Source organism: Aquarana catesbeiana, linkage group LG04 (assembly GCF_042186555.1).
Source record: "Aquarana catesbeiana isolate 2022-GZ linkage group LG04, ASM4218655v1, whole genome shotgun sequence".
NCBI classification, from domain to species: domain Eukaryota; kingdom Metazoa; phylum Chordata; class Amphibia; order Anura; family Ranidae; genus Aquarana; species Aquarana catesbeiana.
This window is the reverse complement of record NC_133327.1, coordinates 386,853,702-386,871,499: the sequence shown is the minus strand read 5'-3', so window position 1 is coordinate 386,871,499 and position 17,798 is coordinate 386,853,702. Positions and strand designations below refer to the sequence as shown.

At 46.2% G+C, this 17,798-nt stretch overlaps 2 protein-coding genes across 2 annotated transcripts in view; both read left to right on the top strand.

Moving 5' to 3' along the window:
* MAN1A1 (mannosidase alpha class 1A member 1) overlaps nt 1–17,798 on the top strand; it is a 332,653-nt gene that overhangs the window by 45,639 nt on the left and 269,216 nt on the right. The window lies entirely within an intron of this gene.
* LOC141140512 (uncharacterized) lies at nt 13,272–16,495 on the top strand. The gene is made up of 2 exons (XM_073627789.1): nt 13,272–16,159; nt 16,234–16,495. Exon 1 carries the CDS (start codon nt 13,272–13,274, stop codon nt 16,131–16,133), a length of 2,862 nt encoding a protein of 953 aa, XP_073483890.1. The 3' UTR covers nt 16,134–16,159; nt 16,234–16,495.

Below are 17,798 nucleotides of genomic sequence, written 5' to 3'. Positions count from 1 at the left end.
TATTTTTTTTAGCTATCTGTAAGGGGGAGCATTCTTTCCACTGACAACTACACAGTTGTACTGTGAGCGTTTAGATATAGTATTTATTGGCAAGGGGTTCCCTTGGACCTGAAAATTACTTTAAGAAAGGTGAAGATTGAAAAAGTCTGCCATAGACCTTGCAATTAAATGCCCCTTCAGGAAAACTGGCTTTACACCTATGCATTGCAGTAACCTTTAAATACACCTTTAGGGCCCATTCACACATAGTGAAGACATGCGTCTCCAGTGCAGGGCCGTCCTTTTCACCAGCACAGGAATGCACCAATGTCCATTCATTACTCTTGGGACATGCGGCTGCACGGGCACAGCTGCTGTGTCCTAATATGTGGGTGTAGGTCCCCTGTACACATGTTTGCGTCCTGTGTGAATGGTGCCCAACATGTTTCAGCACACCACAACACACATATGGGGGGAAAATAACTGGCTGTATAAAATAAAGTATCTTTTTAAAATTCAAGCAGAGTAAATATGTCAACTTGATGTTTCTTCGATCCCCTATGCGGGGGCGCTAGGAGAGTGAGGGGCAGGACTGAGAGCTGGACAAGATCAGGTGTGCTGCATGAAAATGTATTGACAAGGAACATGCTGATAGGAAGAGAGGGAAGTCTGCTGTTTTTTACTTCAGCAGGCTGGGGAAGAAGACAACACTGTGTGTTGGTTCTACAGCCTTACACTGTAACAAAAACTGACTTTAGCTGCATGCTTATCTTGGGTCAAACAACTCCACCAGAATTCTGGTCAGTTCCTGCTTTGCTTTAGGCTGGGTTTACACTGCCGTGTGGAGCGGCTCACAGCAGGGGTCCAGTGCGTCCCTGTTCGCTGTTTCAGTCCAAATTTTTGGCTGAATTCGGACCTGAAACGGACAAGAAGACACACAGGACTCCTGTGCAATTTGCTCCTAAGCCGTCCCGGGGATGTTTAACCGGCTCCATTGAGAGCCGGTCACAGTCTCCTGACATGCAAATTGGATGCGGAGAAACCCACATCCAATTCGCAATAGTGTGAACTAGAGGTCAACCGATATGGGTTTTTCTCTGGCCGATGCCGATATCTAGAAATCGCGGTGGCCGATGGCCGATATGTGATGCCGATTTTTCCCTTTCCGTCATTTCAGGACAGCCACAATAGAGAGATAGTCTCCTCCCCTTCCTCTGGAAACACTGCGCCAGCCCATAAAATCTCTCCTCCCCTGCCAGACCTCAGTTATTAGTGTTTCCTCCGGTGGGGAGACACTGTGCAGAGGAACCAGGCCGGGTGCAGTCAGGGAGACTGTGGCCTCTTTCTAAGAAAATCATCCCTAGGGAAGCAGGGGCTTCCAGGATGAAGAGTAGCGGTACATACCGCAGCTGAAAGCCACCCCTTCCTTGCCGAGCGCGGCATCAGGTCGTGGGGGACCCCTATCGCGTCCACAGGGCCGCAGCATGGAGACAGTCCGCTCTCCCCTGTATCCATACAGGCCGCAAAATTTGGAACCAGCGGGCCGGACGACGGGTGACGTCATTTCCGGCGGGGGGGCGGACGCTTTCCCTTTGAACCGCGACTTCCGGTTCCGGGTCGCGGGGCTGATAGGGGGCCGGGCTCAGGCTGGAGTGAGTCGCTTCACATGTACTCAGTGTGAGACTCTACACAGGCAACCACCTGCAGTCATGTCTGAGGCTGATGCTGCAGCTCATTCGGACGCTGTCTCCAGCCTTCCAAAGGTAAGAGTTCCCTGGGGAGGGGTCCTCTCTATCTAAGGTTTGCTCTCCCTCTTGTATGGTTCCTTACTTAGAGGGAGGGCAGTCCCCCTGGGTGGTCAGGGGGTGGGGGGGTGAGCGCAGTTCCCTTAAGATGGATCTGGTACTCCCCCAGGGTTGTTTCCACTTAAACTTGCTGGAAGTAATATGGTTTTTTTGTATGTATTTTCAGAAATCTACAGAAAAAACAAAGTCCACTCATGTCTCTAAAAGGAAGTGTGCCTCTTGTAGAGACAGTTTAGGGGAAGCATGGACTAAAGTTTTATGTAAGGAGTGCATAGACTCCCTGGTTAAGGAAAGGGAATCTGAACAGCAGTCTGGGTTGGCAGCTTCTGTGAAAGAGCTGTCATCCACCTTTTCATCTTTTAAAACCTTTTTTGAGACGTTCAAGCTTCCCTCTAAACCCATTCAGCAGGACACAACCCCGCCTCATGCTCAGGGCTCTGCACCTGCCAGATCTACCAATTTAGTTATGGCAGAGGAGATGTCAGGCCCTTCCGGGGTGGAGCAGAGGCAACCGGACAGTGGCACGTCTGATTCCCATGAGGAATCAGAAGGGGAGGACCAGGACGGGGAGTCCAGGAAAATCTCCAGGTATAAATTGTCCCTGGATGAGGTGGAAGATCTCTTGGGGGCAATATATACAACCCTCGGGATACACGAGGATAAAAAACCCCTATCTCTCCACGACCTTATGTATAAGGGCTTGGGAGATCAAAAAAGAAAAGTTTTTCCAGTACATGAAGTGCTGGTGGAAACGATTAAGAAGGAGTGGCAGGATCCTGAGAGGAAACCCTTCTTTTCTAGCTCCCTTAAGAGAAGGTTTCCATTTTCAGAGGATCCAGCGTCCATTTGGAATAAAAATCCCAAGTTGGATGCCGCCTTCTCTCAGGTCTCTAGACATACAGACCTGGCATTCGAGGATATGGGGGCTTTGTCGGATGTCATGGACAAAAGGATAGACTCACTTCTAAAAAAGACGTGGGACTCAACTGTGGGTAACTTAAAGCCAGAAATGGCTGTTACGGTCGTAGCCCGCAATTTAGAGCACTGGCTTTTCCAGATTCAGGAGCACATTGAAGCTGGCACAGCCAAGGAGACTATCCTAGCCTCGTTCCCCACGATTCTGCGAGGAATCGCATACATTGCAGACGCCTCAGCAGAGTCAGTCCGTATGTCGGCCAGATCAGCGGCGCTGGCGAATTCGGCCAGAAGAGCGCTCTGGCTGAAAACTTGGCCGGGGGACACCGCCTCCAAGGTCAAATTGTGCGGGATACCCCTGACAGGTGATCTACTCTTTGGCCCTGGTTTAGAGACGGTCTTAGACCGTACAGCGGACAAAAAGAAGTCCTTTCCGCCTAAAAGGAAAGCCCCAGCTCAGACGAGAAAGGGGTTTCGTCCGAAAAAAGGCAAGGAATCTCCCAAGCAAGGGAAGAAAACTTGGGGCCAAAGAGGCAAGGGCAGAGGAGGGGCGATTTTTCGCCCTCCTGAGAAGGCCCGTAAAGATCAATGACTCTCTAGGGACGGTGGGAGGAAGACTGGGGGCCTTCCTTCCACAGTGGGAGACCCTCTCACCCAATCGATTCATCCTGGGGGTCATAAGAAGGGGGTATCTCTTGGAATTCTCAAGACCACCCCCGCAAAGGTTCCTTGTTACGAAGCTTCCCAGCTGCACAGCAAGGGCCGAAGCTTTGGTGGACACCCTGAAGGAACTGGAGATTCAGAACGTAGTTCACAGAGTACCAAGGGGGCAGGAAGGAGAGGGGTTCTATTCCCACGTATTTGTGGTGAAAAAGCCCTCGGGAAAATTCAGACTGATTCTGAATTTAAAACCCTTAAACAGGTCAATTTGCTACAAAAGGTTCCGCATGGAGTCAATCTTTACGGTCAGGGCCCTGCTACCACACAACGGTTATATGGTGTCTCTGGATCTCAGAGACGCATATTTACACGTCCCTATCGCAGAAACCTCCCAGAGTTTCCTCCGTTTAGCAGTAGACCTACAGGGCACAATACTGCATCTGCAGTTTCAAGCGCTGCCCTTCGGGCTATCCTCCTCGCCCCGCATATTCACAAAGGTACTAGCAGAGGCGTTGGCCTTCCTGCGACTCCAGGGGGTATCAGTTATAGCCTATCTGGACGACCTGCTTCTTTTTGCAGTATCCCCAGAACAGTTGATCAGAGACCTCGATCTAACCAAGAGGGTTCTAACAGGTTTGGGGTGGCTGCTGAACTTAGAAAAGTCCAGTCTCATTCCCTCACAGCGCATTGTGTACCTGGGGTACCTGTTGGACACTACGCTCTCGAGAGTTTTTCTTCCAGGGGAAAAAATTCTAAAACTGGACAGAGCAGTTCTCTCCCTCCAGTGCAACCATCTGGTGTCCAAGAGGTCCATAATGTCAACATTAGGCCTGCTAACTTCTACTCTTCCAGCAGTGCAGTGGGCAGGATTACATTTTCGCCCCCTACAATCATATGTACTAAGAGTATGGGACCACAGTCAGAGGGATCTAGACACCTTAGTACAGGTTCCCCATCAAATAAAGAGATCTCTTTGGTGGTGGAGGAAGGAAGTGAACTTGTCACAGGGACGTCTGTGGCTCATCCCAGTCCCACAGATCCTAACCACGGATGCAAGTGGCAAGGGCTGGGGGGCACATCTGGGATCCCTTCTAGCGCAGGGCACATGGAAGGGCGACGAGCTGCAGAGGTCTTCCAATTGGAAAGAGCTGAGGGCAGTAGGCCTAGCCCTCAGATTCTTCAAAAAGGAACTCCAGGGCCACCATGTACAGGTACGGTCGGACAACTCATCCACCGTGGCCTATATAAACAAGCAGGGAGGCACCAGGAGCGGAAGTCTGCTGGCCCTAGCAGAAGACATTCTAAGCTGGGCCGAGTCCAACACTCTCTCACTCTCAGCGGTTTTTCTGAGAGGGGAGAGGAATATAATCGCAGATTTTCTCAGCCGGAGGAGTCTAAAGGAAGGAGATTGGGCCCTCAACCAGGAGGTTTTCAATCTCATATCTGAGAAATGGGGACCCCCGGAAGTGGATCTTTTCGCTTCAAAAGACAACGCGAAAACCCCCTGTTTTTTCTCCCTAAACGCAGGGGAAGGAGCACTGGGAGTGGACGCATTATCTCAGAGTTGGCATTTCAGGACATGTTATGCCTTCCCTCCTCCGGTACTATTACCGGCGGTTCTGAGGAAGTTTCAATTAGAGAGCACCTCTCTTATTCTGGTAGCTCCACATTGGCCGAAAAGGGCATGGTTTTCAGTCCTCAGTCAGTTAGCAGCGGAACCTCCCCTTTTCCTTCCACCTCGAAAGGATCTTCTGTCGCAGGGTCCAGTCCTCTGCCCACAGGTGCAGCAGTGGAAATTAGCGGCCTGGCTACTGAGGAGGGTATATTAAGATCCAAGGGGTTTTCAGAGAGCTTGATCTCTACCCTCCTCAACAGTAGGAAAAAGGAGACCCGTAAGATTTACAAAAAGGTCTGGCTCCTTTTCAACAAATGGTGCATAGAAAACTCCTTCTCGGTGCAGAGTCCCGTAGCTGTGTTGGAATTTCTGCAGTGTGGAGCGGACAAGGGTTTATCTGTAGCTACCCTTAAAAGTCAGGTTTCAGCACTCAGTGCTTACCTGGAGAAGTCTCTGGCTACCAATCCATGGGTGGTCAGATTCTTTAAGGCACTGTCAAGACAGAGACCTACCAGGGGTCCTCCCTTTCCCGGGTGGGACCTATCTCTGGTTTTACAGAGCCTTACGGGAAGTCCCTTTGAGCCATTGGACAAGTGCCTGTTAAAGGAACTTACCCTAAAAACAGTATTTTTAGTTGCAGTAACAACTGCCAGGAGGGTCAGCGAAATTGAGGCGTTATCAATTAGACCTCCTTTTTGTGTTATTTTGCCAGACAGGATAGTCCTTAAGACTGATCCAGCTTTTTTGCCTAAGGTGGCGTCAAGCTTTCATAGAAGCCAGGAAATAGTCCTACCCTCGTTTTGTCCCAATCCTTCAGGTGAAAGGGAACTAAGATTTCATTTTTTAGATGTAAGGAGGTGTATCCTACAATACCTAGAGATGACTAAGACAATAAGGAAGTCTGATTCTCTATTTATTTTATTTTCTGGGGCCAGAAAGGGTCTCAGAGCGTCCCGACGCACGATTGCCAGGTGGCTTAGATTAGCTATTGGGCAGGCATATTCTTTAGCGGGGAAGGAGGTCCCTAGAGGCATAAAGGCACACTCCATCAGAGCAGTGGCAACTTCCCAGGCAGAGAAGGCTGGAGCAACGCCAGAGCAAATATGCAAGGCAGCAACATGGTCCAGCTACTCCACTTTTGTTAGACATTACAGAGTGGACCTGGTGGCGGCAGGTGAGCAGGCTTTTGGGCGAAAAGTTCTGCAAGCTGTAGTCCCACCCTAATTGGTAAGTGCTCGATTATCCTCTCTATTGTGGCTGTCCTGAAATGACGGAAAGGGAAAATTAAAGTTACGTACCGGTAACGTCTTTTCCTGTAGTCTTTCAGGACAGCCCTAGTTACCCACCCTAAGCTTGGGGGGGTCTTATTAAAGACCAGAACGCAATATGGTAATGATATTGATTGGAATGTTATTAATGTGTTCTTGTGTCTCCCCAGCGGCCGGAGGTACTCTTGAAAGAACTGAGGTCTGGCAGGGGAGGAGAGATTTTATGGGCTGGCGCAGTGTTTCCAGAGGAAGGGGAGGAGACTATCTCTCTATTGTGGCTGTCCTGAAAGACTACAGGAAAAGACGTTACCGGTACGTAACTTTAATTTTTTGGGCCGATATATTTGGCCGATTTTTTTTTTTTTTTTTTTTTTTTTTTTTTTTCCCTTCATCTCATAAAATCTAACAGTTAGACCCCTTTCACACTGGGGCATTTTTCAGGCACTTTTGGGCTAAAAAGAGCGCCTGTAAAGTGCCTGTAAAACGGCTCCTCTGCAGTTCTCAGTGTGATATCCTGAGTGCTGTCACACTGAGGCGATGCGCTGGCAGGATGTAAAAAAAAAAAGTCCTGCAAACGGCATCTTTGGAGCGGTGTATACCGCTGCTCCACCACTCCTGCCCATTGAAATGAATGCGCACCGCTGCCAAAGCGCCTGCAAAGCGTTTTGGCAGCGGCGCTTCAGGGGCGCATTTAACCCCTTCCTTGGCTGCTAGCTGGGTTATAAGCGCCACGCTAGCAGCCGAATAGCGCCGCTAAAATAACGGTAAAGCGCCGCTAAAACTAGCAGCGTTTTACCATCAACGCATGCCTGCTCCAGTGTGGAAGCAGCCTTAAGTGATACAGAAAATTTTTTACATTTAAACATTAAACAAAACAAACCTCCAATCAGTTCACTTGTATGTATAATTTAGAAAAAAAAAAAAACATCTTAAATATTAAATACACAAAAACAGGTAATCAAAACTTTTGGAGGAAAAAAAATGGGCTAACTTTACTACTTAGTTTTTTTTTTTTTTTAATTCATTACTGTATTTTTTAAAAAAAAATTGCGTTTGAAAGACTGCTGCGCAAATACCATGTGACATAAAATATTGCAACAACCACCATTTTATTCCCTAGGGTCTCTGCTAAAAAAATAAAAATAAATATATATATATATATATATATATATATATATATATATATATATATATATATATATATATATATATATATATATATATATATATATATAGTTTGGTGGTTCTAAGTGATTTTCTAGCAGAAAATACAGGATTTTTACCTGTAAGCAACAAGTGTCAGAAAAGATTTAGTCTTTAAATGCTTAAACTGAGAACTCCTACACACAAAGTTCAGTCTATTGATAAAAAGATACAATGTATCTTCCTATCAGATTTGGCAGGCTGCCCAGAGGAGGAGAGAATCCTCTCCACAGATAAGTCAGGCAACTTGCATTGACTCTATTACAGAAGTCATTTGCAAGTCACGGCTGAAGTTACAATCTGCCTTTTTTATCAGCACAATCGGCCGATGTCGTATATCAGTCGACCTCTAGTGTGAACGCAACCTAAATGTTCAACACCATTTAATCCAGTTTTCATTCTCTACGATCAGTGGTCATCAACCCTGTCCTCAGGACCCACTAACAGGCCAGGTTTTATGTATTACCTTGGAGAGATGCAGACTAGAATACTGCAATCACTGAGCAGCAAATGATATCACCTGTGATGTATTTCAGTTATCTTGCAAACCTGGCTTGTTAGTGGGCCCTGAGGACAGGGTTGATGACCACTGTTCTACGTATCAACCCTCTTAGGGCTCTTTCACACGGGACGGATCCATGATGATCTACCCCGTGAACATCTGCTTGCTCAGCGGGGATCGCTCCGCCAATCCCCGCTGAGCAGGAAGATGACAGGTCAGTCTCTGCTCACTGTGCAGCGACGGACCTGTCAGAGTGCCGCTCTCCCCTATGGGGGATCGGATGATGACTGACCATAGAGTCCTTCGTCGTCCGATCCGAAAATGGATGCAAAAAGTAGGTTTTTCCTCCGTTACACTTTTTCGGATCGGAGCGGGTCAGATGTCAGCGGACATGTCACCGCTGACATCCGACGCTCCATAGAGGTCTATGGAGGGTCCGTTCAGGTCCGCCTAAAAAACTGACAGGCGGACCTGAACGGATCGTTCATGTGAAAGAGGCCTTAACTGTGTGCCAGGAGGCCAGTACTAGGAGCCATGCAGGCTCTATTGCATTGCACAGTGCTCTCTATTTGACAATAGAAGTGTTCAGACAGCAGAAAAGTGCAGTAGTGATCTTATTAGTGTGCTAATATGCCTTCAATGTCCTGTCCTATGCTGGGATGATTCCTAGACAGAGCTGTGTTACTGATTTGCAGTACTAGAACCTGGCTTAGTTATTCGCAATAGCCACGCTGTTTCTGTGCTCCATTAAACATCTACCACCTTTTGAGAGAATAGTGGCCACAAATGGTTTTCAGTCCTCTACAGGTGTACGAAGAATGAAACGTACAGTGTGTGTGTGTGTGTGTGTGTGTGTGTATATATGTGTATATATATATATATATATATATATATATATATATATATATATATATATATATATATATATATATATATGAGAGAGATAGGGAGAGATCTGTGCGTGCTGTCCCCAGAAAAAAACCCATGATTGTGTGCCCTAGCTGCTGCTTTTTTTGTCAGTTTCATTCTTGATGAGGTTACATCTTCCCTTTACACTTTACAGACTGTGCTATCAGCCTGTTCTCTGTAGCTTTGCTATCTTCGGCGTTCAGAGTTTCCTGTTGTTTACCATATTTCCTGTTCATCTGGCCTCAACATCCCTTTTTCTGGTGTTTTTTTTTGTTGGTCAGACTTGGACCTTTCCCTTTCCTTTCACCTTTTTGGCTTTCCACAGAAAAAATATTATGACAAGCCAAATCTTTGTCAGTTTTGTATTTTATCATTAGCACATTTTTGTTGACTAAGCATGCTGTGAATGTGTGAGCCATGAACATTATGGGAATGTTTGTCATAACAATATTGTAATAGAAAAGAATCTTGCAATATCTTGTAGGCCGCAAAATGCATTTGTACCCTTGTCAGCCCTGGAGAACAAATTTTTTTTTTTCTCTGCTGAAACTGGATTGATAGAATTTTGCCACAGTTTTGTATTGAAGCAGACTGGGGTTGATTTACTAAAAACTGGAGAGTGCAGCTGTGCGTGGTAGCCAATCAGCTTCTAACCTCGGCTTGTTCAATTAAGCTGTGACCAAAAAAAGGAAGACGATTGGTTGCTGTGCAGCCAGTTTTGAAACTGGTAAGTATAAAGTGTCCTCTTACAGAAGCATGTTTTGTTTTGTTTTGTTTTGTTTTTTTTTCTCTCTTTCTTCCTTCCCCTTATTCTCAGTCACTTTTATAAAAAAAAAAAAAATGGTTCTAAGGACATCACCGTTTGTATTACCTTGGTGTTATTGCCCTGTCATTGATGATCAGATCTCTCCTTGATTTATTTAAGAATAGTGTTTACCTCGTGCTCACTGTAAAGTGAGTGTGATGGAATATTAAACAGAAGGAATACTTGTATTGTTGGTAAAGCTACTGCATAAGCCATTTGTGTGCCTGTTTCATTTGCACATATGGGTAATTGACGTACTTGCAGATTTGCTGATACTGCACAGAAGGTTTCAGCACCATCTGCAGCTACGCTTGCAATATTCGTTTTCTATGGGCTGCCTAACCTTTTTTTTACAGTAAGGCAACCCATGCCTTGTTACGGTTTCTTTGAGGTGTAGCAATCCAGAAATGGAAGCTGCACTCCAGCCAAAATATTACAATTTAAATTAATCCAGTTATGTAATTGTTCTGTATTCAATATACATTTAAATACAAGGGGTACAAGTACCTAAATCTTTGAGCTTTAATACCTTGGACAGCAGCAGTTACCACTGGTAGATGGAAAGCTGCAAGCCCTTAGGATCATAAATATGTTCAACACAGCTGTGCATGTTTATACTACAATTTCTCAAGTAGAGGTTTAGTGGAACAGTCTTCCAACCACCATCTGATATATCTCTGGGTACATTTATAATATTTTTTTTTTTTTTTTTTTTAAGAATTTTCTATTTTTATGCTATGTGCCCAGAAAGCATTTTCTTCAAAGAAAACTGTTAAGGGAAACATGGAGGCTGTAGCTGCTGAGCTATCTATCTGAAGAGTCTTCATGTTAGGCTGGCTGGCTGGCTTACTTCATTGCTTTCATGCTTCAACCGCAAACCTGGAACAAGCATAAAAATAAGGACGGTTGACTTTCTGATCTGCATGTTTTGTTCTGGGTAAATGATTCTGAATCTGTTTAAAGTGAGGGGGTCAGCATAACAACCTGGGAACTGTATGTTTAAAAGGTCAGCAATGGCAGCCCCTGTTTCCCTTTGAACAATGTTGCTAAAAGTAATGCAATACAAATGACTAAAAGAAAAAAATTAAACCTAATTTTGCTGCAGTGTTCACCTTCTTCAATCCAGAGATCCGGTACATTTTTCTGCCACTAGATTTCCCAGTCTGATCACCAGCACCATTAAGCCACTTCCTCTGGGCCCAGGTTAACCTGGACTTACCCCAGTCTGTGATAGGGAAACAGTACAGTTTAGTAGGCTCATCTGTCATTCTGCTTTCTCTTCCTACCAACATGATATTTTCCCCTAATCGTCTTTCAGGACAGCCACCTGAGAGCTTGGCTCCTCCCTTCTGTTTGGAAACACCTGCGCCAGCTTGTATAAATTTCCTCCTCCCCTGCTGGCTCCTCAGTTATTTGTGTTTCCTCCAGTGGGGAGACACCATAGGAACCAGCCAGGAGAGCCAGAGGAGGCTCAGGCAAACATGTCCTGAAAGAGGAGTGGGGACTCCTAGGACAGACCAGAGAGGTTGGTGTACAGAGCAGCCTGGTGAGGCAAAGCCCTGTGAGCAGCAGTTACACTAACCTGGTCAGGAAAGTCGTTTTTCTGATTGCCACCCCCGCATCCCTGAGTGCAGGTCGAGGTCGGGGGGGCGGCCTTTTCAAACGCTGAGTGCAGTGAAGCGGAGCGCAGCTCCTGCAGTCTCATACCCCCAGCAGCATGTGAAAAAACAAACATGCCGGGTATTGGGATTGCACGGCCTGTGGCGGGTGACGTCATATCCGGCCGAAAGGGGGCGGGCACTTCCGGGTTCGCGGCTTCCGGTTCCGGGCCAAGAACGCTGAAAAGGAGCCAGGCATGGGCTGGAGAGGAGCCAGACAAGCTGTAGAGACAGCACAGGCTCCGGATGTGACACGAGGATGGCGGATGCAGAGGACCTAGACCGCACTGCTCCAGCAGAGACCAGCTCCAGCCATGTGAAGGTAAGGGGAACCTAGGGTGGAGCTCCCCTGGCCTGTACCACCACCCCCCCCCCCCGCCCCCCCCATCAATTTTGGGCTAAGGGAAAGGGGGGAGTAGGTTAAAGGACCCTCATGTGTCAGAGGGTGGTTTCATAGGGCCCCTGGTGAGGCAAGCCCGAATGAAGTGTTGCACTCCTGCAAATGTGCGGGGGAAGGGTACTGTGTATTAATGGTATGGGGTTTTTTTTTTTTTTGTCTTATGTCTTTTCAGAAAACAGAAAAAACCAGGGTCTCTCATGTTTCAAAAAAGAGGTGTCCTTCCTGTAAAGTTACCCTTAAAGATACCTGGGAAAAGGCATTATGCAAAGAGTGTATTAGTAAACTAGTACAAGAACACTCTTCAGAGCAGGGTGAGCTAGCGGCGTCAGTTAAGGAATTGTCTAATACCTTCGAATCCTTCAAAACCTTCTTTGAGGGTTTCCAAATGCCACAGCTTTTGACTGCTCCTCTGACAACACCATTACCAAAAACACAGGCAATACCCTCCACGAGTGCAGGCTCTTCAGTAGCCCCTAGGGAGGAGGTGGAGGAGCCGGACAGTGCAACATCTGGCTCCCAAGAGTCTGAGGGGGAAGCCCTGGATGGGGATTCCAGGAAGCCATCCCGATATAAACTCTCTTTAGATGAGGTAGATCATCTATTAGGGGCCATCTATACCACGCTAGGTATACCAACAGAGAAAAAGACATTGTCGCTGCATGATCAGATGTATGAGGGCCTGGGGGAACAGGAAAAGAAAAATTTTCCTGTTCATGAGGTCCTTATAGAGGCTATTAAGAAGGAATGGCAGGAACCTGAAAGGAAGCCATTTTTTTCTAAGGCCTTAAAAAGGCGATTTCCCTTCTCGGAGGACCCAGCATCAGTATGGAACAAGATTCCAAAACTAGATGCGGCCTTCTCGCAAGTGTCGAGGCACACGGACTTGGCCTTTGAGGACATGGGGGTTTTGTCTGAGCCAATGGATAAAAGGATGGACTCCCTGTTAAAAAAGTCATGGGACTCAACCGTGGGTAGCCTGAAGCCAGCAATGGCGGTCACGGTGGTAGCTAGGAACGTAGAGTTCTGGTTAAACCAATTACAGGCTCACATTGAGGCAGGTACTGCAAAGGAGCAAATCCTAAACTCATTTCCCACACTGCTGCGAGGTCTTGCTTATATCGCAGACGCATCCGCAGAATTGGTGCGAATGGCAGCCAGGTCCTCCGCCCTAGCCAACTCCACTAGAAGAGCATTATGGCTTAAGACATGGCAGGGTGACTGCGCGTCCAAGGCCAAGCTCTGTGGAATTCCTTTTACAGGGGATCTGCTATTCGGACCAGGCTTAGAGAAGGTGCTGGATCGAACGGCAGATAAAAAGAAGGCGTTTCCACTAAAACGTAAGGCAAATTGGAAACAGCCACAACAAAATAAAAGAAGGCAAAGAGGGAATACAAGACCCCGATTTGCAGCTCCCAAAATGGAAACCCAGAGGAAACCTTGGGTTCAGAGAGGGAAAGGCAAAGGGGGGGCGATTTTTCGTCCTCCTGAGCAAACCCAAAAGAAATGACACAATAGTCGCAGTAGGGGGAAGACTGGGGGCCTTCCTTCCGCAATGGGAAGAGATATCTTCCAACAAATTCATTTTGAGAACAATAAAGGAGGGATATCGTTTGGAGTTCTCAAAAGCACCCCCAAACAGATTATACATCACCAAACCCCCAAAAAGCAAGGAGAAGGCCAGAGGGTTAATGAGATCCTTAGAGGAGCTCCAGCAACAAAAGGTGATAATCAAGGTACCAAGGGGAGAGAGAGGGCAGGGTTTCTACTCCCACATATTCGGAGTTCAGAAAACTTCAGGAAAGACCAGACCCATCCTCAACCTCAAGCCTCTAAATTTATCCATAACCTACAAAAGGTTCAGAATGGAGTCCATATATTCAGTAAGGGCCCTTCTGCCCCCAAACTGTTATATGGTCTCCCTAGACCTAAAGGACGCATACCTGCACATCCCGATACAGCGGGAGTGTCAAAAATTTCTAAGGTTTGCGATAGAGACGGGAAGAGGAATCAGGCATCTTCAATTTCAGGCTCTACCCTTCGGCCTCTCCTCATCGCCCAGAATTTTTACCAAGATTCTGGCCGAAGCTCTGGCACCATTACGGGTCAAAGGCATATCTGTCATAGCTTATTTGGACGACCTTCTCCTATTTGCAGAGTCGCCCCGGAAGTTACTAGAAAACCTCAGCTACACACAGACGTACTTAGAAAGTCTGGGTTGGCTGGTAAATTTGGAAAAATCCAATTTACAACCCAGTCAGCAAATAGTATACTTGGGGTATGTCATAGATTCAGCGCAACAAAGACTGTTTCTGCCCAAAGAAAAGATAGGGAAAATTCAGAAGGAAGTAAGCTTATTACAAGCCAATATACCGTGTGCCATAAGGCAGATAATGTCAACACTGGGACTGTTGACATCTGCGATTCCAGCGGTCCAATGGGCAGGCCTGCATTTTCGGCCACTGCAGGTGTTCCTGTTAAAAATGTGGGATCACAAGCAGGAGTCCTTAGACACCAGGGTTCTTTTATCAGCAAGGGTGAAAGGAACCTTATGGTGGTGGAGGACAATAGAGAACATAAACAAGGGACGGCTGTGGAATCTACCCATTTCCCGAATCCTAACCACAGATGCAAGTGGCGTAGGGTGGGGAGCGCATTTAAGCGCTCAGATAGCGCAAGGGACTTGGGGGAAAGAAGAGAGGAGGAGATCATCCAACTGGAAGGAATTAAGAGCAGTATGGTATGCACTTCAAGCCTTCCAGTCAGAGTTCAAGGGTCAACATTTACAGGTCAGGTCCGACAATGTGTCAGTGATCGCCTATATAAACAAACAGGGAGGAACAAGGAGCGGAGCCCTGTGGACATTAGCAGAGGAAATCTTGAAGTGGGGAGAAAGAAACCTACTCTCTTTGTCAGCAATCCACTTGAAAGGGGATTTAAACAAAGTGGCAGATTTCCTCAGCAGGAAAAAGGTGAGAGAAGGCGATTGGGCGCTAAGCCAGGAGGTATTCGAGCAGATAGCTCACAAGTGGGGAACACCTCAGGTGGACTTGTTTGCCTCAAAGGAAAACAGGAAAGTCAGAGCATTCTTCTCCCTGGAAAGAGAGGACGGAGCGCTCGGGGTAGATGCGCTGGCACAAGCATGGGCATTCAGAAAATGCTATGCCTTTCCCCCACCTATTCTCCTACCAGCGGTAATAAGAAAACTACGTACGGAGAATACAACGCTAATTCTCATAGCGCCCTATTGGCCCAAGAGACCGTGGTTCTCTATGCTCAGAGAACTCGCGGTAGAACCCCCCTGGTTTTTACCGATCCAGGAAGATCTACTCTCCCAGGGCCCAGTACACTGCCCCCAAGTGGAAAGATGGAACTTGGCTGCATGGTGTCTGAGGAGCAGTTGCTAGAAGCGAAAGGGTTCTCAGGCCGTCTAATAGACACAATGCTGAAAAGCAGGAAGATGGAGACAAGGAACATCTACCAAAAAGTATGGAGGTGTTTCAACAGATGGTGTATAGACAAAAAATTCAATACACGAGGCTCAGTGGCAGTCCTGGAGTTCCTACAGGACGGGATAGACAAGGGACTAAGTCTTAGCACGCTTAAAAGTCAAGTGTCAGCACTTTCTGTTTACCTGGAGAAGAGATTAGCATCTGATCCGTGGGTAATCAGACTCTTTAGATCACTGAGCAGACAAAGACCGATACAGGGTACAGTTTTTCCAAAGTGGGATCTGTCATTAGTGCTGCAAACTATGACAGCTCACCCCTTTGAGCCACTGGATGATTGCAACCTGAAGATGCTGACGTTTAAAGCAGTTTTTTTGGTGGCAATTACTACGGCTAAAAGGGTTTGTGAGATGGAGGCCCTATCAATCAGGCCTCCCTTTTTTCAGATTTTTCCGGATCACATAATTTTTAGAATGGATCCGGCATTTCTCCCTAAAGTGGCCTCGAAATTCCACAGAGGCCAGGAGATTGTGTTGCCATCATTTTGCCCAAATCCTTCTAAGGAACAAGAAGTAAAGTTCCATAGTTTAGATGTAAGGAGATGTGTTTTGCATTACTTAGAAGCAACCAAAGATATTAGGAAGACGGACTCCTTATTTATTTTGATTTCTGGAGCAAGGAAAGGGCAAAAGGCCACAAGACGTACCATAGCCAGATGGCTAAAAGAAGCCATTGAACAGGCCTATAGGTTAGGAGGTATGCAGGTCCCAGAGGGTATCAGGGCACACTCCACCAGGGCAATGGCTGCGTCGCAAGCAGAGAGAGCTGGAGCCACGCCGGAACAGATTTGTAAAGCGGCAACTTGGTCCAGCTTTGCCACCTTTGTAAGACACTATAGAGTGGATCTTTGGGCGGCTAAAGATCAGACCTTTGGACGCAAGGTCTTACAAGCCGTGGTCCCGCCCTAGGGGTAAGTGCTCGTTTATCCTCTCAGGTGGCTGTCCTGAAAGACGATTAGGGGAAAAACGAAGTTACTTACTGGTAACGTTCTTTCCCGGAGTCTTTCAGGACAGCCGGGTACCCACCCAATTGTGTATCAAGACATAGAGATTTCCTTACAGGAAATGTGATATAATGAATTGTGTTTATCATATATTCTTGTGTCTCCCCAGCGGACTGGAGGTGCTCTTTAAAGAACTGAGGAGCCAGCAGGGGAGGAGGAAATTTATACAAGCTGGCGCAGGTGTTTCCAAACAGAAGGGAGGAGCCAAGCTCTCAGGTGGCTGTCCTGAAAGACTCCGGGAAAGAACGTTACCAGTAAGTAACTTCGTTTTTTTCAGCACATGAACTGACTGGATCCTTGTATTGCTTCTTCCTTTTACTCTCCAGCCCTGCTGGTACTTGCATGTTTAAAAATAAAAAAAACTGTAATTATGTATAAACAATTTCAAAGCTGCGTTAATGTCCCTTATTATCTGCCTACAGTTCAGCTTGAATGTTAACATATTTTTCATCCACCTTTTTTAGACCTCTCCAAGTATTAAAATCTTGTGGCATTATTTACATGCATAGAGCTGGTGGCTGGCAGTCTGAATGTAAGCGGGCTGTTAAACAGATTTTTTGGCAGTACAATTTAACAGCAGAGGCCTGTAATTCAGTGTGTTATAAATATGGTCCATTTCCTTACAGCTTCTCTTCAGGCTGCCGTGAAAACACTTGTTTTTTTTTTTTTCCCATGTGCACTTGCTGCAGTTGATTGCGCAGGTTAATTTTACATCAACTGAAATGATTTTGCTTTACTTAGAAATCTTCCAAACACCACCTGCATTTACATGAAAACAACAATGCTGTCAGAATCCCATTCACAGGCTCTTCATTTCTGTCTACAGGATGCAGTTAAATGAAACCGTGCCTGTTGCTTAGCATAGTCAATATCCGTGTACTGTAGACTTCTCATCTTTAACTCCTTTGACTGCGCTGCATACATGTTTATATTCTATAGAAGAACATTACTTGTACATAATAAAAATCCATTAGACCAGCAGTCACTGGTCCGCGTCTGCATATTCCCCGGGTTTAGGTACTGGTGTATTTTTTTTTTTTTTTTTTTTTAAAGATTTCTAATTATAGTTATTACAGGTATAGCACCACTAATTTATGCAGATATATAGATATAGATATATTTTTACATTCACATCAGTCCTGCTCTCAAGGAGCTTACAATCTAAGGTCGCTAACTCAAATTCATACATACACATACTGGGGCCAGGATAGATAGAAATCAATTATCTACCAGCATGACTTTGGAGCGTGGGACGAAACCTACGCAGGCACTGGGAGAACCTAAAGGCTGCAGGCAGGTATTGGTTGGAATTCAAACCAACGACCCTAGTGCTGCTAAGCAGACACACTAACCACTTAGACACTGTACAGTTCCAAAATAAAAATCAGGCATACGAGCTGCCTATTCCACACCATTAGGGCTTATGCACACTGCAGCTCAAAGAAGCTGCTCCTACAGGTGGTTTTGATTTTTTTTTTTTTTTTTTTTTTTTTTTTTTTTTTTTGCGTTCTCATTTTTCTCTGCCTCTAAACGGCGACTAACTTTGCAATGCATTGTGGTAATTTTTCCT